We start from the raw sequence: 27,204 nt of genomic DNA, 5'->3' as shown, positions 1-27,204 counted from the left end.
TGCATCTGCTGCTGCTTCTTGTTCTTTCAAATTTTTTTCCATCCAAGTCATCATCCTGTAGGTTGATGCTGCCACACTTAGGGAGGGTCTCCATTTCAGTTGGCTATCCCACATGCCAGTCTTTCCTAGACACACCCTCACCAACGCATCCATATTCCTCTTAATCCTTGGCATCTCTTTTTTAAAAAAATAATTATTTTTTAGTTATAGGTGACACAATGTCTTTATTTTACTTTATGTGGTGCTGAGGACTGAACCCAGTGCCTCACTCATGTTAGGAGCATGCTGTACCTTTGAGCCACAACCCCAGCCCAATCCTTGGCATCTCTTAATCCAATCAAATTGACAATTCAAATTAACCATTGCAACATATGTCTTATTGCTGGTGATTTAACCTTGACATTTGGTTAAGGTGGAGTCTGACATGTTTCTGTATTATATATCTATTATTTTGGGTGGAAATAACTTGATGTTACATAAATATCTTGCTTAGGTAAATCTTTCCTGCAGTAATTATTGCTGTGGTATGCTCTTGGTGATTTTCCAGTTCCTTCATTCTATCCACTTTGATTGATTAGAATTTTTATGCAAGAAAAAGTTGTTTTTCCTTTGAGTTACTTATTTGATAATTTATTTATATTAATATAGTACAATGGCTGGGTATGGTGGTGCACACCTGTAATCCCAATTACTCAGGAGGCTGAGACGGGAAGATTGCAAATTTGAGGCCGGTCTGGGCAACTTAGTGAGGCCCTGTCTCAAAATAAAACTTAAAAAGGGGTAAGGATATAACTCAGTAGTAGAACACTTGTGTAGCATGTGAAGATCCTGGGTTCAATCTTCAGTGCCAAAGGATATTTATTTTATGTTTAGGTTATCATCTATACTATCATTATTTATTTTGTTGTTCAAGTTGCTCCAGCTGTGGCCTTTGGGAAGTCTTTCCGGTTGGTTCCTATGTCCTTACCTATTCTCTGTGGAATAGGTAGGTTGGTTCCATACCTATTCCCCTCTCCTTTTTTGGAGCACCATCTCTAGATTCATGCTGTATATCTCTAGGCTCACGCTGTATATTATGCAGAACTACACCATGCAAGTAGAGATTACAGGAAGAGAGATTTTTGTCTTACAGTGTTTAGTATTGCTATAATAGAATACCTGATATTGGGTGATTTATAAAGGAAAGAGTTTTATTTAGTTCACAGTTTGGGAGGTTGTAAGTCCAAGATAAGGGAACCACATCTCTTTGGTCTCTACTAAGGGCCTTCTGGCTAGGTCATATTATGGTAGGTGACGTCAAGGCAGGAGCATGTGTGAGAGTGACAAGCAGCCCTTGTGAAGAGGGATTCAGGGGAGGTGCCAGGCTCACTTACAACAGTCTGATCTTGCAAGTACTAATATAGTCTCATGAGAGATAGAATGTCCTACAGACAACATTAATGCGTCTTAAAGACCTAATCACCTTTTTAAAAGCCCCACCACCTCATACCATTACATTGGAGAATGAAGCTTCAACATGAGTTTTGGTGGGAATCTACCGCATTCAAACCATAGCAGATTTCTTCTCAAAGAAAGGAGGAACTTTTTTTTTTGTGTTTAGAGTTGACTAAGCAGAAGTTATTTCATAATCCTTGAATATGTTGATTTCAGATTGAGTTCTCTTTGCTAATAATGAATATTCCTTAGAATAATGTTCTGCTAATAATATGACTCATTCTGGGAAGATCCACAGCCATATAATGTCACAAATAACAAACCTGGAAAAGTCTTTTTAGTAGAAGTATGTCCAGTTGAAGATTACAGACAGGGTATTAATTATAAAGGGTATGACTTCAGGTTTAGTAAATCACTTAAGGATTTATAATAACATAGATACTATAAGAAAAGGCTATATTAATCAAACTTAAATATCTACTATGTGAGTATATGTTTGATTAGGAAGACTGTGTAAATTTTTAAAATAAACTGTAGTAGCATACTGATATATTTGGATTTTTAATGGAATTCTTATATGTTTTTCTTCTTAGAATTGGCGTGATTTGGATGCAAGAATCACAGATACAGCAAATGAATCAAAAGATAATGTTAGATATTTGTATACTCTGGAAAAAGTATGTCAACCTCTCTATAACTATGACCTGGTAAGTATACTTTTAAAAGTGCAGTTTAAAAAATTAACTTGTATAATTAATGCACTTTAAAACACCTTCAATATGTATGTATTGGGAAAAGCACACACTGACAAAAGGTTATTTAAAAGTTGTATTTTCCTAGTCTATATTTAGAATGAATAATAAATTCTGTTTAATATTTTAACCCACATTTAAGTATTCAGCATTATTGTAAGTATGACTTCACTAGTCAGTTAAGCAAGATGAATATATTACTTATCCAATGCTGCATAGCAAATTTCCTAGGAGAGAGCAGCTTTAAGCAGTGAGCATTCATTATGTCACAGTTTCTGTGGACCAGGAATCCAGGCACAGCATAACTGAGTGCCTCTGCTTCAGGGTCTCTCATGAAGCTTCAGGCAGGCTGTTAACTGGGGCTGGGGTCTCCTCTTATGGGGAGGCTGATTGGGGAGGGTCCATACCTAAGTTTACTCACATGGTTGACAGATCTGAGTTCTTATTCAGGTGGTTAGTTCTTATTCAAGTTGCATCTTGTTTCCCCCAGGGAAGGTGATTCCAGAGTGAGCAAGACAGGGGAAGCTACCATCTTTTTGTGACCTAAATGTGAAAGTGACATCTCACTATTTCTGTTGTGCTCTGTGGGTTAGGAGCAAGTCAGTAAGTCTGGTCCAGGGCAGGAAGTATACAAGAGTCAGAATACCATGAGGGGAGCCTCACTGGGGCATTCTTGGAGGTTGGGTACCATGGAAGGCATTTATCAGTTTATTGAGTAGCAAACTCAAGCTCATCATGGATGGGGACTTTGCCTGAAGCACTCAGCCTATCAGTGATGCAGGACAGGCCCATCTTCTGTTTCTAGTCCACTTTCCCCATCATATTTCTATAGAGTTCCCTTGAAGAACATATTAGCACTGCTATTTTCAAAAGTTTCTATTATTATTATTATTATTTGTACCCAGGATTGAACCCTCAGATGCTTAACCACTGAACCACATCCCCAGCTCTTTTTTATATTTTATTTAGAGACAGGGTCTTGCTGAGTTGCTAAGTGTCTTGCTAAGTTGCTGAAACTGGCTTTGAACTTGGGATCCACCTGCCTCAGCCTCCCGAGCTGCTGGGATTATAGGCATGCACTACTGTGCCCAGCTTCTTAATATTTCACATGTAATATGAAAATTATAGAAAACCTCTATGTCTTCTTTAGATATAAATGGGAAATCAGGGCTGGGGTTTTGGCTCAGTGGTAGAGTGCTTGCCTAAAACACCTGAGGCACTGGGTTTGATCCTCAGCCCCACATAAAAAATAAATAAATAAAGGTATTATGTTCATCTACAACTAAAAAAATATATTTAAAAATGGGAAATTGGGGCTAGGGTTGTGGCTCAGCGGTAGAGTGCGTGCCTAGCATGTATGAGGCCCTGGATTTGATCCTCAGCACCACATAAAAAACAAATAAATAAAATAAAGGTATCGTGTCCAACTACAGCTAAAAAGTAAATTTAAAAAATGGGAAATCGTAGAAACTAGTATTTGTTGAGAATGTAGTGTGGTGTTTTCCAATCTTGAATGGTGTCACCTCTTGTGAATCACTTCTAGGCAGGAGGGCAGCTCAGACAGTTGTATTTTTAAAGATGCTCACAGGCTCGAGAACCCCCAACCTTTTGTTCTAGGCATTGTGCTATGTGCTTCAAATATGTTTCCATTCTGGATACACAACAACCCTTGTTTCAAAGATTAAGAGATTTAATTTGAGTATCTCTAAATTGATGGAACCAAATTTGAGGCTGTTTTTGCTGGCATTATAGGCTGTATTTTTTTTCTCTTGTCACTATGCCGTTGCCTTCAAGGTATTCTCTAAGTTAAAATGCTTTCCAAGTAATTTATATTAGTGTCTGATTTCTGTGTTCGGCATTCTCCATTCTGATTTCTGAAGAGATGGGTAGATCTTCCACAGAGGTGGCAGTCCTGGTCACCTGGCTTGGTTGGCCAGCCTTGGGTAAATGGCCGATTTCACATAGATTTGGCAAAGAGAGAGGTTCACATCCTAAGAGGGCATCAGAAAATGAGAAGTTTATGTGGCACAGGAGAGAAGAAAGTGGGTTGAGAGTCCTGGGCAGGTGTAGTTCTTCCTTCTTTGTGGAAATTCATTATCTATCCAGGGGCTCCAAGAGGGAGAAGAGGAAGACACTTCAGAGGCAGAGTCTGTTAACTGGTGTCATAAAGAGATGATGAACTTAATTCAGAACTACATTATTAGTGTTGTTATTTGCAAAAAATTATGACTTTCTTAAACTTCACTCTCTGTTGATTTCTACCCCTAGTACTAGCAACTGGAGTTCTGTTGGGAAGCTTTTAAAATTTTGTTTCATATAAAAACACTGATGTGAGCTCTTGGATGTTTCTGTGTGTAAGACCAGGAGTAAAGGAAACCAGATTATATAGTGTTAGAGAAATAAGGCTGTGGCTGCAATTCAGTCAGCAGCCCAAAGACTCTATTCTCTAACTCTACAACCCGAGCAAAAGGAAGATATCAAAAAAAAAAAAAAAAAAGTAAAAGAAAAGTTAGAGTTATTACTTGTTGCAAACATTTGAGTTGAAATACACATACACCTGAAGCTTTCTCCATGAATACCTACAAATAGCCCTTGATATAAAAAATAATAGATGTAGTGAGTAAAATTGTAGCATAAGTTAAATCGAATGATGGTTATAAGTGGTCATTACGCTGTTCCCTGTACTTCTTTTTGTATTCAGGGCTTTTCATTATAAAAAGTAAACTTGGAAGTTAAAGAATGCTTCTTATTGTTATCAAGAGCTCTGAATTTTGAGATATACTGATTTCAACTTCTTAATTCAAAGGACTTGTTTAAATTGATATAATTTTAAAATCGTTTAGTTCATCCTAGTAATTTAAACTTTGTTCAGCTATTCTTGTCATGGAAGTGTCTTATGATTATTATTTGGTGGTTGTTGAGCTTCTTACTGTTTCTGAGCTAGGAAGATTTCAGGCCTTACCTTTTGAAATGACAGCAGTGTTAACAGTAGTGAGTCATATGATTTCTTCCCACTCATACACCCACTACTGCTATCGTTTCAAAATTTCTTTTTTCCATTCATTTTCTTTTACTGTCATTAAAAGCAACCGTCAGTTGCTTTTTATCTTTTAATTGTGATTCAGGTAGAAAAAGTGCACAAAGGATTCATGCTTTCGTTTCTGGAAGTTTGCTTAATTTTTATTGTCCTGGTATTATGCTTTGGGTATATCTACTGTAATATGTTTCACATACAAAATATCTGAATACTGTAACTTAATAGGAAGAACTTTGCATTCAGGGAGTGATTATAATCATGATATTTATCCGGGAGTGGTGGTGCATGCTTGTAATCCCAGTGTTTCTTGTAATCCTAGTAGCTCAGGAGGCCGAGGCAAGAGGATCATGAGTTCAAGGCTAGACTCAGCAATTTAGTGAGGTCCTAAACAACTTAGCTAGACTCTGGGATATGGCTCAGTGGCAAAGTGCCCCTGGGTTCAATCCCCAGTACCAAAAATAAATAAATAAATAAGTAAAAGATATTTAAAACTTGGATGAAAGGCATTTCCTGAGGGACCCATTTGATGCCATCCCTGAGCTCTCTTCATTGGAGTTTGATTTAGCACAGGTGGAAGGGACTCCTAGGCATAATTTTAATAGGATTGTTTGGACCTGTGATCCATAATATGGATTATGACATGCAAGATTCAGTATAAAGCAATGATGTTGATTTCCATAAGCTTCATATAATTGATTTAATTATTTGTCCACTTAGGACATATAATATACTTATCAATAATTGTTCTTCCGCATTTCATTTATTTGTCAGCATTTTAAAAATCTTTATGGGCTGAGGATGTGGCTCAAGCCGTAGCGTGCTCGCCTGGCATGCGTGCGGCCTGGGTTCGATCCTCAGCACCACATACAAATAAAGATGTGTCCGCCGAAAACTAAAAAATAAATATTAAAAAATTCTCTCTCTCTCTCAAAAAAATACATTAAAAAATCTTTATATTAAATTCATCTTGTCCCCTCAATTAAAAGGCAAGCTCCTTGAAGGCAGGAATGCCTTTGACCTTTTCTGTGCTGACCTAGTGATTTGCACCCTGGCTATAAGCAGGGTCTCAAAATATGAGCTACATAACTGATAGTGTGGGACCTTGGGCAAGCCTTTTTAATTTCCTGTCTCTCTGTTTTCTCATTTGAAAAATGAAAATAATAATTATACTTTATTACATAGCTTTTAAGACACTTTTTTTTTTACACTGAACTCAGGACACACTTCATTGTCAGCTGAGTTTTATGAATCATTATGGGTGTGACTGGATACCATCTTAAATTACTAGTTTTCTCCTGGAGGGGAGTTTTTAATTTTTTTTTGGTTTTTGTACCGTGAGTGTGATCTCAGACTGCGGTTGAGTACCAGCTTGTGCTACAAATTCTTAAGGGAGTTTGTTCTTCTCCCTTTAGTGGCAGGATTGGGATATATAAGTTATGTTTGTCTTTCTCTCCATATTTCTTTATGTTCTTCTTAACATAGTGAGTGTAGCTGATTGGTGGCTTAGTTTTAAGTGGGAGTTAGACTCCCCATGTTGGTGCTTTTCTTTCTTTCTTTGGCACATATGGTAAGGATATCAGTATAAAACTACTAGAAGAAAACACAGGGGGAAACCTTTTAGCACATTGATCTGGGCAAAAATGTTTTTGGATAAGAACTCAAAAAGAGCTGAGGGGTTTGGGAGGTGGAGAGCAGGAAGATCACAAGTTCAAAGCCAGCTCCAGCAACTTGGCAAGGCCCTAAGCAACTTAGTGAGACCCTGCCTCAAAAAAAAAAAAAAAATGCTGGGGATGAGGCTCAGTGGTTGGGTGTCCCTGGATTCAATCCCTTGTACCAAAAAACAAAAAATCCTTCAGAAGAACAGGCAACAAAAGCGAAAAAAGACAAATGGATTATATTAAACTAAGAGATTTCGGCATTACAAAAGAAGTAATCATTCTAAAGAAGAGACAACCTGCAAAATGGGAGACAACATTTGCAAACTATACATCCAACAAGAGGTTCATATTCAGATTATATAAGGAATTCAACTGTAAAAAATCCCAAATAATCTGATCAAAAATGGTTAAAAGACCTGACTAGACATTTCTTAAAAGAAGACACATAATCAGTAAAGTTATAGGTTGGATGAAATCAAACCTATCTTAAAGGGTCCTGTCAGCATAAATTATGATGATACATGAAACTCCTAGATTAGTGTCTGGTACACATAAGCAACCAGTATTGTTTCAGTCAGCTTTTTCACTGCCGTGACTAAAGGACCTGAACAGAGCAATTGTAGAGGAGGAAAAGTTTATTTGGGGGCTCGAGGTTTCAGTCCATATACAGCAGGCTCCATTCCTTGGGGCACAAAGTGAAGCTAAACATCATGGTGGAAGAGTGTGGTGGAGGGAAGTAGCTCACATGATGGTCAGTAAGCAGAGAGAGATTCCATTTGCCAAATACAAATCCCAAAGCCACATCCCCAATGTCCACCTCCTCCAGTTACACCCTACATGTCTTTAATCAGTACTGTATTAATCCCATCCGATGATTAACTCACTGATTGAGTTAAGACTCTCAAAACCCATTCACTTAACTTCTTAATAGTCTTACATTGTCTCACACATGACCTTTTGGGTGACAACTCACATCCAAACCATAACAAGTATGGTATGTCTTAGTTGTACGTGTTCTTCTTGCTTTACTTGTTTGTGTGAGTCTCTTCTCTAATGTGAGCTCAGTGCATAGGTTTCCTATCTTTAGATCACTTCCAATATCTTCAGAAGCTAATGGCACTTAATAGGTTTGCTGAAAGATGAATCTAAAATGTGAATAGGAGTAGTAGTCTAACTTGTGTTTTCAGCTACCTTTTTGATCAGAGATAAGAATTCTCTTCACCTAGTTTTTCCTTTTAATATCTTGCATCTTCCTTGGTACGTTTGTCAACAAAACAAATGTCCTTTTTATTTTTTTCTGTTTCAGACCAATGTCTAGGATATCATATTTTGCATTTGGTAAAATTTGACTTAGAGGTAAAAATGTTATACGCTGTGGTGTATATTTAGAGTTCTGAATAGCATAACATATTTACTGTTTAAATTATATAAACATGTGATGGAATTCACTTGCTCTGTTTCAATTTCAGGTTTCCATGGCACGTGGAATACAAAATTTGATTAATGCCATCAGAATGATTCACAGTGTGTCAAGGTATTACAACACCTCAGAGAGAATGACCTCATTGTTTATCAAGGTGAGTTTCTAAGGGAAGAAATCACACATGTGAGCCTGTGGGGAAAAAAAAAATAATTCTTTCCCTTTGAGCCAGAAAAGAGAATTGGGAAGTTTGGGCACTCTTCAGAATTCAGGAATTTAATACTTGGAGTGGATGAGGAAAGGATGGAGATGACTGGAGTCAGCTGTACTTAATAGTTGGGGTCACGGTGTATCTTTTTCCTTGTCAGAGGTCAGCCCCAAGGCATTTTGTTTAAATGTAGTTGTTTTTGCTGGGTGTGGTGGCACATACCTGTAATCCTAGTGACTCTGTTTTTTTTTTCCTATGGTGCTGGGGATTGAATCCAGGGCCTTGTGCATGGGGGCAAGCACTCTACCAACTGAGCTATATGCCCCAGTGACTCTAAAATAAATAAAGCTGTTTGGTAACTTATTCATTCCCAGTATTTTTTTTATTCTGATCAAGAGATAAGGATCGTGTCCACAATTAGCCTCGTTTCTTTAGCTCCTTCTCCCATTGCTATGGTTTATGTAAAGTCTTCCTATTAAGACATGTGGTTAATTATTTTTTAAAAATTGAAAAAGTACCCAAGAAACACATGGATGGTGTTTCTTTATAAATGATTCAGGCAGAATGAAATGTGTAAAGTTGTATTTAAAAAAAAATTATTAAAAAGCAAAGTAGAAATTTAATCACCGGCTATGTCCCAAATAAGACGAGAACCTTCTCATTCTCCCCATCCATTTGTCTCCCTGTTTCTTGCTGTCCATGTCCTACACTGGGATCATTCTTCATTCCATGTTATTGTTAATATTTTTTCAACATTGTGAGTCAATACATGTTCAACTAAAACCCAAGTATTGCTCATTTCTTTAGCCATCTCTCACCACTGTTTGATGATTTCCAGGTCTTCCTCCCTTTTGGATTCATTATTACTTTTAAAAAGAAATTGTCAAGTACTTCTTTCAGAAAGGGTGTGTCAATGGTGAATTTCCTTAATTCCTACGCATGTAGGATAGTTTTATTTCCTCCCACCACTCAAGTGCTGGTTTGACTAGTATTCTAAGTTCAACGTCATTTTCACTTGGAACTTTGAAGACATTGCTCACCGTTGTCTAGGATCTGGTTTCGTTGATGAGGTGTTAGCTGCTAATGTGATTTTTTTTCCTTTGTAAGTAACTAGTTTTATTCGCTGGAAGCCTATTGGATTTTTTTCTTTATTGTTGAACATCTCGACTTTCAAACTAATGTGGTTCTTTTTACATTTATCTTGTCTATATTGCTGGTTTCTTTCAGTCCAAATTTTTTGTTTTTTCATTCCTGGGAAATTTTTCTTTTTTGCCTTTGATCATTTCTGACCCACCTGTTTAATTCATTCTCTCCCTTTGAATCTAAATTCCTTTTCTCTTCATTTTTTTTTTAAATCTTCCCATTATTGTTCTTGGACTTTTCAGCTCACTCATTTGTTCTTCAACTTTGTACCAGGTACCAGTCAGTTCATCAGTCAATTTAATATTTTTATTTTTTATTTTTTGCTATGCTGGGGATTGAACCCTGGGCCTCACACATGCCAGGCAAGTGCTCGATCATTGAGCTACACTCCAGCCTTTTTGTTTTGTTTTAAGAAAAAAGAAGTTCAATTTTCATATTATTGTTTTCTTATCATAGGTGTAAAATCTTCTTATATCCAATTCATGAATTACTTTAGTTAACAAAGGGTATTTTAAGAGATTTTACATGTTTTTTCTGCCTTTCCTCTTTGTTGAGTTTAATGCCTCTGCTCCCATGTTTACTTTCCTCAGTTGCTTGGTTGTTTTTCAGTCTTTACATTTGTGATTCTGTAGTGTGTCTTTTGTGAGTTAGTCTTTTCTGTGTCGCTCTGTGACCTGGGTCTCAACTAGTGGGAATACTCCTGCTCTGAGAGTAATAGAAAACCCCTACACAGCTGCTCTTATGCAGAAATCACCAGTGCTGTGCCTGAGGCAGGGCTCCGGGCCTCAGCATTAAAGCAGGATTTCCAACTCCAGTCACCCAACTTGGGAGGTAAGTGTGTGTAGGTTTTTCTCAGATGTGACCACCTGGGCTGCAGCATTTACCCAGGACATGACCATACCTTTCCAAGACTGGTGCAGACTCATAGCTCTGTTTTTTCAGCAAATGATATTGTTGTCTCCTGTACAAGTTGTTCCAAATTCAGTGTGTTATTTCACAATTGAGGGGGACTTCACACTTTCTGGTCTATGAATTTCCCCAGATCCATTTCTCTTCACACTTACCTGTTTCAGATCTGGGTTCTGGTTTTCCCTTCCCTCCTGCAGATCTGATCTCTTGTGCATTGTGTCATTTTAGGGATTCCCTAAAGTTCTATGTGTCAGTCTGACATCTTGATCTGATCTCTAAATGGCCATTCTTCTTTTTTTCTTCACTGTTTCATGGCATATGAGAGGTGTTTGCATATTGAAGAAAAGGAATCATTGGGGAGGAGTAGACAAATGTAAAATGTAGTTCACTTGGAAATACATGGCCCCAATGACATTGACTTAATGTGACTTTGGGTTTCCTTTGTTTTATCTGTGCTTGTATTTCTTTCTTTTTTTAAAATTTAATTTTATTTTGTGATTTGTTACCTCCTCAAGTGTACTGTTTACCATATGTTTATGCTTGTGCTTTTAAAAACACAGAACCTGTAATATTTGCCTATATTTATTTTGCACCTAAATTTATTTTAGGTAACAAATCAAATGGTGACAGCTTGTAAAGCATATATTACTGATGGAGGAGTAAACCATATTTGGGATCAGGAAACGCCAGTGGTACTAAAGAAAATTCAGGTTCGTAGAAATATTTTTCTTTTCATAAGCTTTCACCATCTGGCCCAGTTTTGCTTTGTTCCTTCACACGACATGTTAACTTTTGAAACAATCTTGAACATAATAATGAGAATATTAAAAAATGTAATTTATGTCTCACTGTCTGGCAGTGAGAGGAGCAGGTTAAAATGATGGAAGAGGGGAAACTTTGTGACAGGCTCTAACTATTGGGTTGAGGTGCTTGAATGAAACACAGGTGACTCCCCTACCAGAGCAGTAGGAGTAGCTGCTCTGGTAAAATAGAAGAAATAAATGAGCAAATTAGAAAAAAGGAAGAAAGCTGAGGCTCATGCATGACAAGCACCTAAATGCAGCAAAATCAACTGTCGAAGGTGGATATGGCAGTATAATTGGAAATGGCAAGAGAGGATTGGTGTGCGATTCCTAATTGAAGTCATAAACCTCTTTTCTGCTGGACCAAACTCAAGATGGGAAGCCAGGACCAGTTCTGTGACCGTGTGCTCTTCTGGAGTCAAAGAGAACTGACAAAGGAGAGTCTTCAGAACAACTTGAGGCTCAACAAAAAGCTGACAAACAGAAAGGCTTTTAATAATTTAAAAAAGAAGATGGACGAGGGCCTCTAGCCAGCCATACAGCCCCTTCTGAACAACTGGGAAGTCCACACATGTGATGACAGAACAGAAGCTTTGAGGACAAGCTTTGAAAAATGTATTCAGTAAATACACCACACAGACTGGTGTGGGGGGAGAAGCACAGAAGCAGGGGCTGGCAGGACAAAGGGCACCAGAAACAATAGAAGAGCTTGTTGAGATGGTGAAGGCAACAGAGTGCTCAAGAGTAAGAAAGAAATGAGCAAATTGGCAAAAAGGAAGAAAGCTGAGGCTCATGAGCATAGGAAGAGCCAAGGAATGGCTTCATGGCACACTTGGTCACATCTTGGACACACTTGGTCACATCTTGGACACACTTGGTGCATCTTCATGAATAAACTGAGCCGGGATATCCAAGATGGCGGGCCAGAGGGAGGCAGTCTGTGTCGCTCTGTGACCTGGGTCTCAGCTAGCCGGAATACTGCTGCTCTGAGAGTGATAGAGGACCCCTCCACAGCTGCTCTCATGCAGAAATGATCAGTGCTGGGCCGTTGGCAGGGCTCCGGGCCTCACCATTAGAGCAGGACTCCCTCCTGGCTCCAGTCACCCAACTTCTGCCCCCAGCGCCTTAGCAAGATCACCGCATCGGCACCTGTGCAGAACTGCAGATGCTGCTCTGCTCCTGTGCAGGACACTTAGCTGCTACCCACCCAAGGAACTCCAGCCGCCCCTTCCCTGTGAGCCCTCGTCTACCAACATGGTGCTCCCCTGGTCACCTCCATCTTGCGACTTGGCAGCTACTTCCATAGTCCCCTACCCGAGGTAGTCTGTCTGCACCTGGGGACATTCCACAGGATCTGAAGACAACCAAAATCCTCAACACTGCACGCCACAGAGCTCACATCTGAACACATTGCACCACACCATCGCCCTGCTCCCCCCACCCGACCTGACACCCCAGTGCTGGAAGCAGCCTGCCTCCATCATGGCTCACCTTCTTGCCATCTTTGGTGGGGGCAGTGCCCAGATTGGAAATCCAGCTGGCCAGGTACCCAGTTTCCAACTCCCCACTCTCCCCAGTGGCTGGTAACCAGGTACATTAATTGCCTAACACAAAAGTGCTCTCAGTGAGATGGGTGTGGAGTGCAACCAGGGCACCTCCCACGGGAGCCCTGGTGAAAGAGGTCCCTAGAAGGAGAGGGTACAGCAGTTGGTGACTAACAGAGAGACCAGGAACTGGGAAATCTTCAGGCAAGATAGGGAGATAGGACTGGGCACCCAAGTCATACAGTGGACCCAAGAAGAGACCCTTGAGGTGCAGTCTCCCTGCAGGAACTGGCAGGTGTCACACCTCACTTCCAGGTGCCCTGCACTGGGACCAGCCTTCCCATCCTGGGAGCACCTTAGCAGGATCACTGCATCAGCACCTGCGCAGAACTCCAGAGGCTGCTCCACTCCCATGCAGGACACTCAGCTGCTTTGCCATTCCGAGGGCGGACATACCAGCAAACAACAGACAACCGCACCTATTGGATGAGAAGGGAAGCAGGAAGGATTCTGATCTCCAACCAAAACAATTAACAATCCTGATTTCTTTCTTTGAGATTTTATTTTCCTCTTTTTCTTTTCCCCCTCTATTCTCCTGCCCTCATATCCCCAACATATGTGAAACCAAGTACTTTGCATGAATTAGGATTTTGAGGACTGGGATGTCTGAATAGTATATTATAGTTGTGTTGTATATGCATTTTTTCCCTCCAATTTTTACTATTTTAACAACCTTTATTTTTCTTAATACATATGCATGTTTGTTTTATGTACTCTACTATCATCCCATGTACTTGTCTACCCCAAATTGCTTCCTGTTTATTCTCCTGCTACTAACCCTTTTCATTATATTTCTCTTTCACACTTCCTAAGATATAATAACTCTGTATCTTCACATTCTGCCTCCTTAGCATATTATCCTCTATAACCTCACCCCCAGTTCGTTGTCCACCGTCAGGAACTGTAAACCCTTTTACAAACCTACTAATTATATTAATATTAACATTAATATTAACATTAATTAAATTCAACATTTCTGTACATTGTGACCAAACTGTAAACGTCTTAATAGCAATGAATTGTTATAGGTGCTATATTGTTTACATTGGGATCTGTTAACATTGTCCTTCCCCACAAAGGAGCGGTATTGGAACCCTACGGTAGCACTATAAGCCTATAGGATAAAAACGATAAAGTCTTATACCCACAGCACTAGAAGGAAAGACACATGAGCAACATGTAAAGACAAGGGAAGAAAATGCCTGAAACAAATCAAGATACCACGTTATTAGAATCCATGGCCAGCACAGTGGAAGAAATGACAGAGAACGAGTTCAGGATGTACATGATTAAAATGTTCTGTGAATCAAAGGATGAATAAAAGAGTAAATATAGGCAGCAAAAGATCATTTCGACAAAGAGCTACTTAGAGCTACTTACCACATACAGGAAGCAAAAGATTACTTCAATAGGGAGATACAAGTTCTAAAAAACAAACAAACAAACAGAAATTCTTGAAATGAAAGAAACAATAAACCAAATTAAAAGTTTGGTTGAGAGGAAGGAAGATGGCGGCGAAGGGAGTGCATCACCCCAGTGCGCCGAGTCACTGAGCGGGAGAAAGACGAGGTGAAACGGCTGAAGGCTATCTTGTTGGGAATTTCCAGTGAAATTGAGGTGCTCCAGAATCTAGTGGACGGATTTCCATTGCGCGAGGTTCGGCTGCGGGAGCTCGGTCTCGGGTGATTTCTCCGCACGGAGGGTCGCATTGCCTGATCGGCGGACCGCCCCGCAGCTGGAGTCTGCGGCGTGCGCTGGGAAGCGGCAAGGAGCCTGAGCGGGGGTGCAGCGATGCGGATTCTGGGGGCTCCCGCCAGTGGTACAATGGCCGCGCTTAGTGCTGAGTTCCGGCTTTGAGACAGAGGAGAGAAGCGGTCCAGTTCCGTTCCCGACACCAGTCGGACCACAGAGGAGGACAGCACCCGCCATCTTGGAGAGATGATGTAATCATCCCTGTTTTCTACTGATCTCAGCACATTCAGCTACGGAACAGGTGATTTCAGGCTGGTATTTGCCTGCTCATGCTAGGCGAGAACTCCACCACTGAGCCACAATTCCAGCTCTTGTCATTGATTTCTAATTTTATTCCATTATGATCTAATAAAAAGCAGGGTAATATCTCTACTTTTTCGTATTTGCTAAGAGTTGTTTTGTGCCATATTATATGTTCTATTTTAGAGAAGGATCCATGTGCTGCTGATGTGTGAGGGGTAAAAAGGATGTGAGGATATAGAGTTAGTGCGCCGGGCTCTGAGTGGCCGGAGTCTGGTTCCCGGGGCTGCCTTGGCCCAGGGCTGGGGAACCTGTGGAGACTGCGTGTGGAGGCCAGCTCCAAGTAGAGCGTGCGCTGAGCTCGGGGTGGCTGGGTTCTGACTCCCGGAACAGTTTTGGCCCGGGGCTGGGGGGCCTGCGGCTGGGGAGCCCGTGGGGACTGCGTCTTTGAGCCTGCGCCCAGCGGAGTGTGCACCAAGTTCGGAGAGCTTGGAGCAGTCGGGCTCTGGCTCCTGGAGCTGCTTTGGCCTGGGGCTGGGGAACCTGCGGGGGTCGCTCCTTGGAGCCAGCTCCCAGCGGAGCGTGCGTTGGGATTGGAGAGTCCGGGTTCTGGCTCCCGAAGCTGCTTTGGCCCAGGTCTGGGGAACCTGCAGTGACTGCTTCTTGGTCCGGGTCCTGATGGGTGCTGTGGGGGCTGGGGGGGCAGAGTGGAGCTGCTGCCTGCGCCCAGAGCAGGCCAAGTGACCCGCCGGCGTGGAATCACGACACCCCAACTGCAGCTGGGGCTGAAGAGAGTAGCCGCCCACGCCTAGAATAGGACCAGCGACCCGACGGCGCTGTAGCCAAGTAACTCCATTTGGAGTAGGAGCAGTGCAGAGCCACCTTCTGAGCCTGCAAGGTAGGCAGACCCGCGACCCACTGGCAGGACAGGCCCGGTAGCCTGCCAACGTGGCGGACACGTAGCACTGAGGCAGGCACGTCACACTGGTTGGAGTGGGGGTGGAGCAGGGCCGCTGCCTGTGTCTGGAGGGGGCTCAGCGACCCGTTGGAGAGGCAGTCAGGTACCCCCATTGGGAGTGGGGGCTGTGCAGAACTGCCGCCCGAGCCCGCAGGGTGGGCAGACCTGCGACCCACCGGCGGAACAGGCCTAGAGGCCTGCCAGCATGGTAGACACGTCACACCAATTGGAGTGGGGACCGAGCAGAGCAGCTGCCCACATCGGGATCAGGACCAACGACCCGAGGGTGTGGTAGTTACGTCACCACAATTGGAGTGGGGTCAGAGCAGAGCCGCCACCTGCGCCCGCAGGGGGGGCAGACCTGCGACCGACCAGCATGGTAGACAGATCACCCTAATTAGAGGAGGAGCACAGCCACTACCCACCCTGCAAGGGAGACTTCCCAACTATACAAGAGCAATATAAATAAATAGGGGGTAAATTTCAAAAACACAACAGTTTCACCAAGCAGAAAGAAACGGGAGCAGTATGAAAAGACAAGGAAAGAAAGGTCCACAAGCAATGCAGGTCAACTCAGCTTTAGAAGAGGTAATAGCTGCAACAGATGGAATGTCAGATAAAGAGTTCAGGATATACATACTTCAGATGATCTGGAGTCTCAAGGAAGACATGAGACAGCAAAATCAGACAGTGAAAGATCACATTGACAAGGAACTACATAAACAAATCCAGGAAGTAAAAGACCAATTTCACAGGGAGATAGAGGTAATAAAAAACAAACAAATAGAAATCCTAGAAATGCAGGAAGCAATAAACCAACTTAAAAACTCAATTGAGAATACTACCAGCAGAGTAGATCACTTAGAAGATAGGACATCAGACAATGAAGACAAAGTATTTCAACTTGAAAAGAACATAGACAGCTCAACAAGTCTGCTAAGAAACCATGAGCAGAACATCCAAGAATTATGAGATAATATTAAAAGACCAAACTTAAGAGTCATTGGGATACAGGAAGGCACAGAGCTCCAAACCAAAGGAATAAACAATCTATTCAGTGAAATAATAGGAGAAAACTTCCCAGACTTGAAGAATGAGACAGAATCCCAAATCCTAGAAGCCTACAGGACGCCGAATTTGCAAAATCATAAGAGATCCACACCTAGACACATTATAATGAAGATGTCCAACATACAGAATAAGGAGAGAATTTTAAAAGCTACAAGAGAAAGGAAGCAGATTACATTTAGGGGTAAACCAATCAGGATAACAGCTGATCTCTCAACACAGACTCTGAAAGCTAGAAGATCCTGGAATAACATATTTCAAACACTGAAAGAAAATGGGTTCCAACCAAGAATCATGTATCCAGCAAAATTAAACTTCAGGATGGAAGATGAAATTAAAACCTTCCACGATAAAAAAAGTTAAAAGAATTTACAGCTAGAAAACCATCTCTTCAAAAAATCCTTGGCAAAACATTACAGGAAGAGGAAATGGAAAATAACATTGAAAACCAACAGTGTTAGGTAGGACAGTAAAGGGGGGAAAGTAATCAAAGAGGAAAACAAATCAGGTTTAGTAACATTAATAAACAAATATGGCTGGAAGAACAACCATATCTCAATAATAACCCTAAATGTGAATGGCTTAAACTCACCAATTAAGAGACACAGGCTAGTTGAATGGATCACAAAACAAGACCCAACAATATGCTGCCTACAGCAGACACATCTGATAGGAAAAGATATACATAGACTGAAGGTGAAAGGTTGGGAAAAATCATACCACTCATATGGACTGCGGAAACAAGCAGGAGTGTCCATGCTCATATCTAATAAAATAGATTTCAAGCCAAAGTTAATCAAAAGGGATAAAGAAGGACACTTCATACTGCTCAAGGGAACCATACACCAACAAGACATAACAATCATAAATATATATGCTCCAAACAATGGTGCAGCTATGTTCATCAAGCAAACTCTTCTCAAGTTCAAGAGTGTAATAGACCACCATACAATAATCATGGGAGACTTCAACACACCTCTCTCACCACTGGTCAGATCTTCCAAACAAAAGTTAAATAAGGAAACTTTAGAACTCAATAACACAATTAACAACCTAGACTTAATTGACATATATAGACTATACCACCCAACATCAAGTAGTTACACTTTTTTCTCAGCAGCACATGGAACCTTCTCAAAAATAGATCATATATTATGTCACAGGGCAACTTTTAGACAATATAAAGGCGTAGAGATAATACCATGCATCTTATCTGATCATAATGGAATGAAACTGAAAATCAATGATAAAAGAAGGAAGGAAAAATCATGCATCACTTGGAGAATGAACAATAGGTTACTAAATGATCAATGGGTTTTAGAAGACATCAAGGAGGAAATTAAAAACTTCTTAGAGTTAAATGAAAACACAGACACAACATATTAGAATCTATGGGACATATTGAAAGCAGTTCTAAGAGGAAAATTCATTGCTTGGAGTTCATTCCTTAAAAAAAGAAAAAAACCAACAAATAAAATGATCTCATACTTCATCTCAAAATCCTAGAAAAAGAAGAGCAAAACAACAGCAAAAGAAGTAGAAGGCAAGAAATAATTAAAATCAGAGCTGAAATTAATGAAATCGAAACAAAAGAAACAATTGAAAAAATTGACAAAACTAAAAGTTGGTTCTTTGAAAAAATAAATAAAATCGACAGACCCTTAGCCATGCTAATGAAGAGAAGAAGAGAGAGAACCCAAATTACTAGCATACGGGATGAAAAAGGCAATATCACAACAGACATTTCAGAAATACAGAAGATAATCAGAAATTATTTTGAATCCTTATACTCCAATAAAATAGAAGATAGTGAAGGCATCGATAAATTTCTTAAGTCTTATGATCTGCCCAGATTGAGTCAGGAGGATATAGACAACCTAAACAGACCAATAACAATAGAGGAAATAGAAGAAACCATCAAAAGACTACCAACTAAGAAAAGCCTAGGACCGGATGGGTATACAGCAGAGTTTTACAAAACCTTTAAAGAGGAACTAACACCAATACTTTCCAAGCTATTTCAGGAAATAGAAAAAGAGGGAGAACTTCCAAATTCATTCTACGAGGCCAACATCACCCTGATGCCTAAACCAGACAAAGACACTTCAAAGAAAGAAAACTACAGATCAATATCTCTAATGAACCTAGATGCATAAATCCTCAATAAAATTCTGGCGAATCAGATTCAAAAACGTATCAAAAAAATTATACACCATGATCAAGTAGGATTCATCCCTGGGATGCAAGGCTGGTTCAATATACGGAAATTTATAAATGTTATTCACCACATCAATAGACTTAAAAATAAGAACCATATGATCATCTCGATAGATGCAGAAAAAGCATTTGACAAAATATAGCATCCCTTTATGTTCAAAACTCTAGAAAAATTAGGGATAACAGGAGCATACCTCAACATTGTAAAAGCAATCTATGATAAGCCACAGGCCAGCATCATTCTTGGAGAAAAATTGAAGGCATTCCCTCTAAGATCTGGTACAAGACAGGGATGCCCTCTCTCACCACTTCTGTTCAACATAGTCCTCGAAACACTGGCCAGAGCAATTAGACAGAGGAAAGAAATTAAAGGCATAAAAATAGGAAAAGAAGAACTCAAATTATCACTATTTGCAGATGACATGATTCTATACCTAGCAGACCCAAAAGGGTCTACAAAGAAACTATTAGAGCTAATAAATGAATTCAGCAAAGTGGCAGGATATAAGATCAACACGCACAAATCAAATGCATTCCTGTATATCAGCAACAAATCCTCTGAAATGGAAATGAGGACAACCACTCCATTCACAATATCCCCCCCAAAAAATAAAATACTTGGGAATCAACCTAACAAAAGAGGTGAAAGACTTATACAATGAAAACTACAGAACCCTAAAGAGAGAAATAGAAGAAGATCTTAGAAGATGGAAAAATATACCCTGTTCATGGATAGGCAGAACTAACATCATCAAAATGGCGATATTACCAAAAGTTCTCTATAAGTTCAATGCAATGCCAATCAAAATACCAACAGCATTTCTTGTAGAAATAGATAAAACAATCATGAAATTCATATGGAATAATAAAAGACCCAGAATAGCAAAATCAATGCTAAGCAGGAAGTGTGAATCAGGCAGTATAGCGATACTAGACTTCAAACTATACTACAGAGCAATAGTAACAAAAACAGCAAGGTACTGGTACCAAAACAGGTGGGTGGACCAATGGTACAGAATAGAGGACACAGAAACCAATCCACAAAACTACAACTATCTTATATTTGATAAAGGGGCTAAAAGCATGCAATGGAGGAAGGATAGCATCTTCAACTAATGGTGCTGGGAAAACTGGAAATCCATTTGCATCAAAATGAATCTGAATCCCTTTCTCTGGCCATGCACAAAAGTTAACTCAAAATGGATCAAGGAGCTTGATATCAAATCAGAGACATGGCGTCTGATAGAAGAAAAATTTGGCTATGATCTACATACTGTGGGGTCGGGCTCCAAATTCCTCAATAGGACACCCATAGCACAAGAGTTAACAACTAGAATCAACCAATGGGACTTAATCAAACTAAAAAGTTTTTTCTCAGCAAAAGAAACAATAAGAGATAAATAGGGAGCCTACATCCTGGGAACAAATCTTTACTCCTCACACTTCAGATAGAGCCCTAATATCTAGAGTATACAAAGAACTCAAAAAATTAGACAATAAGATAACAAATAACCCAATCAATAAATGGGCCAAGGACCTGAACAGACACTTCTCAGAGGAGGACATACAGTCAATCAATAAGTACATGAAAAAATGCTCACCATCGCTAGCAGTCAGAGAAATGCAAATCAAAACCACCCTAAGATACCATCTCACTCCAGTAAGATTGGCAGCTGTTAGGAAGTTCAACAACAACAAGTGCTGGAGAGGATGCGGGGAAAAGGGTACACTTGTTCGTTGTTGGTGGGACTGCAAATTGGTGCAGCCAATTTGGAAAGCAGTATGGAGATTTCTTTGAAAGCTGGGAATGGAACCACCATTTGACCCAGCTATTCCCGTTCTCGGTCTGTTCCCTAAAGACCTAATAAGAGCATGCTACAGGGACACTGCTACATCGATGTTCATAGCAGCACAATTCACGATAGCAAGATTGTGGAACCATCCTAGATGCCCTTCAATAGATGAATGGATAAAAAAATGTGGCATTTATACACAATGGAGTATTACTCTGCATTAAAAAATGACAAAATCATAGAATTTGGAGGGAAATGGATGGCATTAGAGCAGATTATGCTAAGTGAAGCTAGCCAATCTTTAAAAAACAAATGCCAAATGACTCCTTTGATATAAGGGGAGTAACCAAGGACAGGGTAGGGACGAAGAGCTTGAGAAGAAGATTAACATTAAACAGGGATGAGAGGTGGGAGGGAAAGGGAGTGAGAAGGGAAATCACATGGAAATGGAAGGTGATCCTCAGGGTTATACAAAATTACATATAAGAGGAAAGGAGGGGTAAGACAAGATAATACAAGTGGAAGAATTGATTTACAGTAGAGGGGGTAGAGAGAGAAAAGGGAAGGGATGGGAGGGGAGGGGAGGGGGGATAGTAGAGAATAGGATAGACAGCAGAATACATCAGACACTAGAATGGCAATATGTAAATCAATGGAAGGGTAACTGATGTGATACAGCAATCTGTATACGGGGTAAAATTGGGAGTTCATAACCCAGTTGAATCAAACTGTGAAATATGATATATTAAGAACTATGTAATGTTTTGAACGACCAACAATAAAAAAAAAAGTTCGGTTGAAAGCATGTCCAACAGAGTAGACCATTTGAAAGGATCTCAGACAATGAAGACAAAATATATAATCTTGAAAAGAAAGTAGACCACACAGTGAAAATGGTAAGAAACCTTGAGCAGAACATTCAAGAAATATGGAATAGCATAAAAAGACCAAATTCAAGAGTTATTGGGATGGAGGAAGGCATAGAGTTCCAAACTGAAGGAATGAAAAATCTTTTCAATGAAATAATGTCAGAAAACTTTCTGAACATGAAGAATGAATTAGAAAAGCAAATTCAAAAAGCCTACAGGATGCCAAATGTACAAAATCATAACAGATCTTCACCAAGACACATTTTAATGAAAATGTTCAACATTAAGGAGAGAATATTAAAAGCCACAAGAGAAAGGAATCAGATTACATATGGGGGAAACAAATTATTATAACTGCAGATTTTTCAACCCAGACCCTGAAAACTAGAAGATCCTGGAATAATATATATCAAGCTCTGAAAGAAAATAGGTGCCAAGCAAGAATCTTGTATCCAGCAAAATTAAGCTTTAGATTTGATGATGAAATAAAAACCTTCCTCGATAAACAAAAGTTAAAAGAACTTACAGCTAGAAAACTGGCACAGCAAAGTATTCCATGAAGAGGAAATGAAAAATAACAATGAAAATCAGCAGAGGGAGGTAGTACACTGAAGGAAAAACTAATCAAATGAGAAATCAAATCAAGTTAGATAATAAATATAACAAAAATGGCTGGGAATACAAATCATGTCTCAATAATAACCCTGAATGTTAATGGCCTAAACTCACCAATCAAAAGACATAGACTAGCAGATTGGATTAAAAAAAATAAGACCCAACAATATGTTGCCTCCAGGAGACTCATCTGATAGGAAAAGATATACACAGATTGAAGGATGTGAACTGTGGAAGCAAGCAGGGGTTTCCATCCTCATATCAAATGAAGTAGACTTCAAGCTAAATTTAATCAAAAGGGATAAGGAAGGACATTTCATACTGCTCAAGGGAACCATACACCAACAGGACATCAAAATTATAAATATATATGCCCCAAACAATGGAGCATCTATGTTCATCAAACAAATTCTTCTCGAGTTCAAAAGTCAAATTGACCACAACTCAGTAATCTTGGGTGACTTTAAAACACCTCTCTTACCACTGAATAGATCCTCCAAACAAAAGCTGAGCAAAGAAATTATAGAACTCAATAATACAATCAATAACTCAGACTTAACTGACATATATAGAATATTTCATCCTTCAACAAGTGATTACACTTTCTCCTGCTTCTAACCCTCTTCATTATATTTCTCTTTCACACTTCCTAAGATATACTAACTCTATATCCTCACATCCTTTTTACCCCTCACACATCAGCAGCACATGGATCCTTCTCTAAAATAGACCATATAATATGCCACAAAACAACTCTTAGCAAATACGAAAAAGTAGAGATATTACCCTGCTTTTTATCAGATCATAATGGAATAAAATTAGAAATCAGTGACAAGAGCTGGAATTGTGGCTCAGTGGTGGAGTTCTCGCCTAGCATGAGCAGGACCTGGGTTTGATTCTCAGCACCACATAATAAAAATAAAGACATTGTGTTGTGTCCATCTACACCTAAAAAGAACATTAAAAAAAGAAATCAATGACAAAATAAAAGATATAAATTACTTCAATATCTGTAGACTAAATAATATGCTATAAATGAACAATGAGTTGCAAAAGACATCAAGGAGGAGATTAAAAAATTCTTAGAAGTAAATGAGAACACTGACACAACATACCAAAATCTCTGGGACACTTTGAAGGCAGTACTAAGAGGAAAGTTCATTGCATAGAGCTCATTCCTTAAAAGAAGAAAAATTCAGCAAATAAATGACCTATTATTACATCTCAAAGCCCTAGAAAAAGAAGAACAAATCAACACCAAAAGCAGTAGAAAACAAGAAATAATTAAAATTAGAGCTGAAATCAATGAAATTGAAACAAAAGAAACAAAAGAATTGAAAAAACAAAAAGCTGGTTCTTTGAAAAAACAAATAAAATTGATGGACCATTAGCTATGCTAATGAAGAGAAGGAGAGAGAAAACTCAAATTACTAACATAAATGATGAAAAAAGGTAATATCACAACAGACACTACAGAAATACAGTAGATAATTAGAAATTATTTTGAAAACTTGTACTCCAATAAAATAGAAAATGTTGAAGGCATTGACAAATGATTTGCCCAAATTGAATCACGATGATAACACAATTTAAACAGACCAATATCAAGTGATGAAATAGAAGATGCCATTGGAAGCCTACCAACCAAGAAAAACCCAGGACTGGATGGATACACAGCGAGTTCTACAAGACCTTTAAAGAAGAACTAATACCAATACTCTTCAATTTATTTCAGGAAATAGAAAAAAGAGGGAGCACTTCCAAATTCATTCTATGAGTCCAATATCACCTTGATTCCCAAACCAGGCAAAGACGTGTCACAGAAAGAAAACCTCAAACTAATATCTCTAATAAATATAGATGTAAATATTCTCAATAAAATTCTGGCAAATTTAATACAAAAACATATCAAAAAGATCGTGCAGCACAATCCAGTGGGATTCATCCCAGGGATGCAAGGTTGGTTCAACATATGGTAATCGATAAATGTAATTCACCACATCAGTAGACTTAAAGATAAGAATCATATGATCTTTTCAATAGATGCAGAAAAAGCATTCAACAAAATATAGCACCCCTTCATGTTCAAAACACTAGAAAAATTAGGGCTAACAGGAACATATCTTAACATCATAAAGGCTATCTATGCTAAGCCCCAGGCCAACATCATCTGAATTGGAGAAAAATTGAAGGCATTCCCTCTAAAAACTGGAACAATACAGGGACGCCCTCTTTCACCACTTTTTAACATAGTTCTTGAAACACTGGCCCGAGTAATTAGAGAGATGAAAGAAATTAAGAGGATACAGATAGGAAAAGAACTCAAATTAGCACTATTTGCTGATGATATGATTCTATACCTAGAAAACCCAAAAAGTTTCATCAGAAAACTTCTAGAACTAGTAAATGAATTCAGCAAAGTAGCAGGATATACAATCAACACCCATAAATCAAATGCATTTCTATATATCAGTGACAAATCCTCTGAAAGGGAAGCAAGGAAAACTACCCCATTTACAAAAAAAAAAAAAAAAAAAAAAAAAAAAAACCAAAAAACCAAAAACCAACTTGGGAATAAACTTAACAAAAGAGGTAAAAGACCTATACAATGAAAACTACAGACCACTAAAGAAAGAAATCAAAGAAGACCTTAGAAGGTGGAAAAATCTACCTTGCTCTTGGATAGGCAGAATTAATATTATTGAAATGACCATACTATCAAAGCAGTATACAGATTTAATGCAATTTCGATCAAAATCCCAGTGGCATTCTTCATAGAAATAGAAAAATCAGTCATGAAATTCAACTGGAAAAATAAGAGACCCAGAATAGCTAAAGCAATCCTTAGCAGGAAGAGTTGAAGCAGGTGGAATCACTATACCAGATCTTAAACTATACTACAGAGTAATAGTAACAAAAAAAGTATAGTATTGGCACAAAACAGACTGGTAGACTAATGGTACAGAATAGAGGACACAGAAACTAACCCATAAAATTATAATTATATTATACATTGAAGAAAAGATAGCCTCTTCAACAAAAAGTGCTGGGAAAACTGTAAATCCATATGCAACAAAATGAAAGTAAACCTCTATCTCTCACCATGTACAAAACTCAACTTGAAATGAATCAATGACCTAGGAATTAAACCAGAAATCCTGTGTTCAATAGAAGAAAAAGTAGGCCATAATCTTCATCATGTCTGATTAGGCCCCAACTTCCTTAATAAGACTCCGTTGGCCCACGAATTAAAATCAAGAATCAATAAATGGGATGGATTCAAACTAGAAAGTTTCTTCTCAGCAAAAGAAACAATCAGTGAGATGAATAGAAAGCCTACATCTTGGGAGCAAATTTTTACTCCTCACAAATCAGATAGAGCACTAATCTCTAGGGTATATATATAAAGAACTCAAAAAGCTAAACACCAAAAACCCCCAAATAACCCAATCAATAAATAGGCCAAGGACCTTAACAGACACTTCTCAGAAGATGATATACAATCAATCAACAAACATGAAAAAATGTTCAGCATCTCTAAGCAATTAGAGAAATGCAAATCAAAACTACTCTAAGGGGCTGGGGTTGTGGCTCAGTGGTAGAGCGCTCGCCTCGCACATGCAAGACCCTGAGTTCGATCCTCAGCACCACATACAAAAATAAACAAGTGAAATAAAGGTGCTGTGTCAACTAAAAAAATAAATTTTTTTTTTAAACTACTCTAAGATAGAATGGCAGCTACTAAGAACACAAACAAGGGCTGGGGTTGTGGCTCAGCATGAGGCACTGGGTTTGATCCTCAGCACCATATGAAAGTAAAGATATTGTGTCCACCTAAAAATAAAAAATAAATATTAAAAAAGAGAATACAAACAACTGTAAGATTTGGCGAGGATGTCAGTAAAAAGGCACACTCCTACATTGTTGGTAGGACTACAAATTGGTGCAGCTAATATGGAAAGCAGTATGGAGATTCCTTGGAAAACTGGGAATGGAACTACCATTTGACCCAGCTATCCCTGTCCTCAATCTATACCCAAAGGACTTAAAAAACAGCATACTACAGGGACACAGCCTCATCAATGTTTATAGCAGCACAATTCATGAAAGCTAAATTGTGGAACCAACCTAGATTCCCTTCAGTAGATGAATGGATAAAGAAATTGTGGCTTATATACATAGTGGAATATTACTCAGCAATAAAAGAGAATAAAATAATGGCATTTGTAGGTAAATGGATGAAGTTGGAGAAGATAATGCTAAGTGAAGTTAGCCAATCCCCCAAAACCAAATGTTGAAAATTTTCTCTGATATAAGGAGGCTGATTCGTAGTGCGGTTGGGAGGGGGAGTATGGGAAGAATAGATGAACTCTAGATAGGGTAAAGGGGTGGAAGGGGAAGGGAGGGGACAGGGGGTTAGAAATGATGGTGGAATGAGATGAACATCATTATCCAAAGTACATGTATGAAGACATGAATGGTGTGAGGCTACTTTGTATACAACTAGAGCTTAAAAAATTTGTGCTCTATATGTGTAATATGGATGTAATATATTCTGTTGTCATATATAACAAATTAGAAGAAAAAATTTAAAAAAGAAATAAATGTTCATAATTTAAAAAAAAAAAGAAAGAAAAGAAACTGAGCCAGGCATGGTGGTGCACACCTGTGATCCCAGAGGTTGAGGCAGGTGGATCAAAAGTTCAAGAGCAGCCTTACTGAAG

At 39.1% G+C, this 27,204-nt stretch overlaps 1 protein-coding gene across 2 annotated transcripts in view; it reads left to right on the top strand.

Annotated features, from left to right (window-relative positions):
* Dnah8 (dynein axonemal heavy chain 8) overlaps positions 1-27,204 on the top strand; it is a 286,935-nt gene that overhangs the window by 19,322 nt on the left and 240,409 nt on the right. For both annotated transcript variants that reach the window (XM_005318733.5, XM_078020075.1), the window contains exons 6-8: positions 2,028-2,141; positions 8,351-8,458; positions 11,170-11,271. In XM_005318733.5, the coding sequence (XP_005318790.3) occupies positions 2,028-2,141; positions 8,351-8,458; positions 11,170-11,271 (324 nt within the window). The remainder of the gene's footprint in view (positions 1-2,027; positions 2,142-8,350; positions 8,459-11,169; positions 11,272-27,204) is intronic.

The sequence above is a fragment of the Ictidomys tridecemlineatus genome, chromosome 8 (genome assembly GCF_052094955.1).
Source record: "Ictidomys tridecemlineatus isolate mIctTri1 chromosome 8, mIctTri1.hap1, whole genome shotgun sequence".
Lineage (NCBI taxonomy): Eukaryota > Metazoa > Chordata > Mammalia > Rodentia > Sciuridae > Ictidomys > Ictidomys tridecemlineatus.
This window is presented reverse-complemented; position numbering and strand designations above follow the sequence as displayed.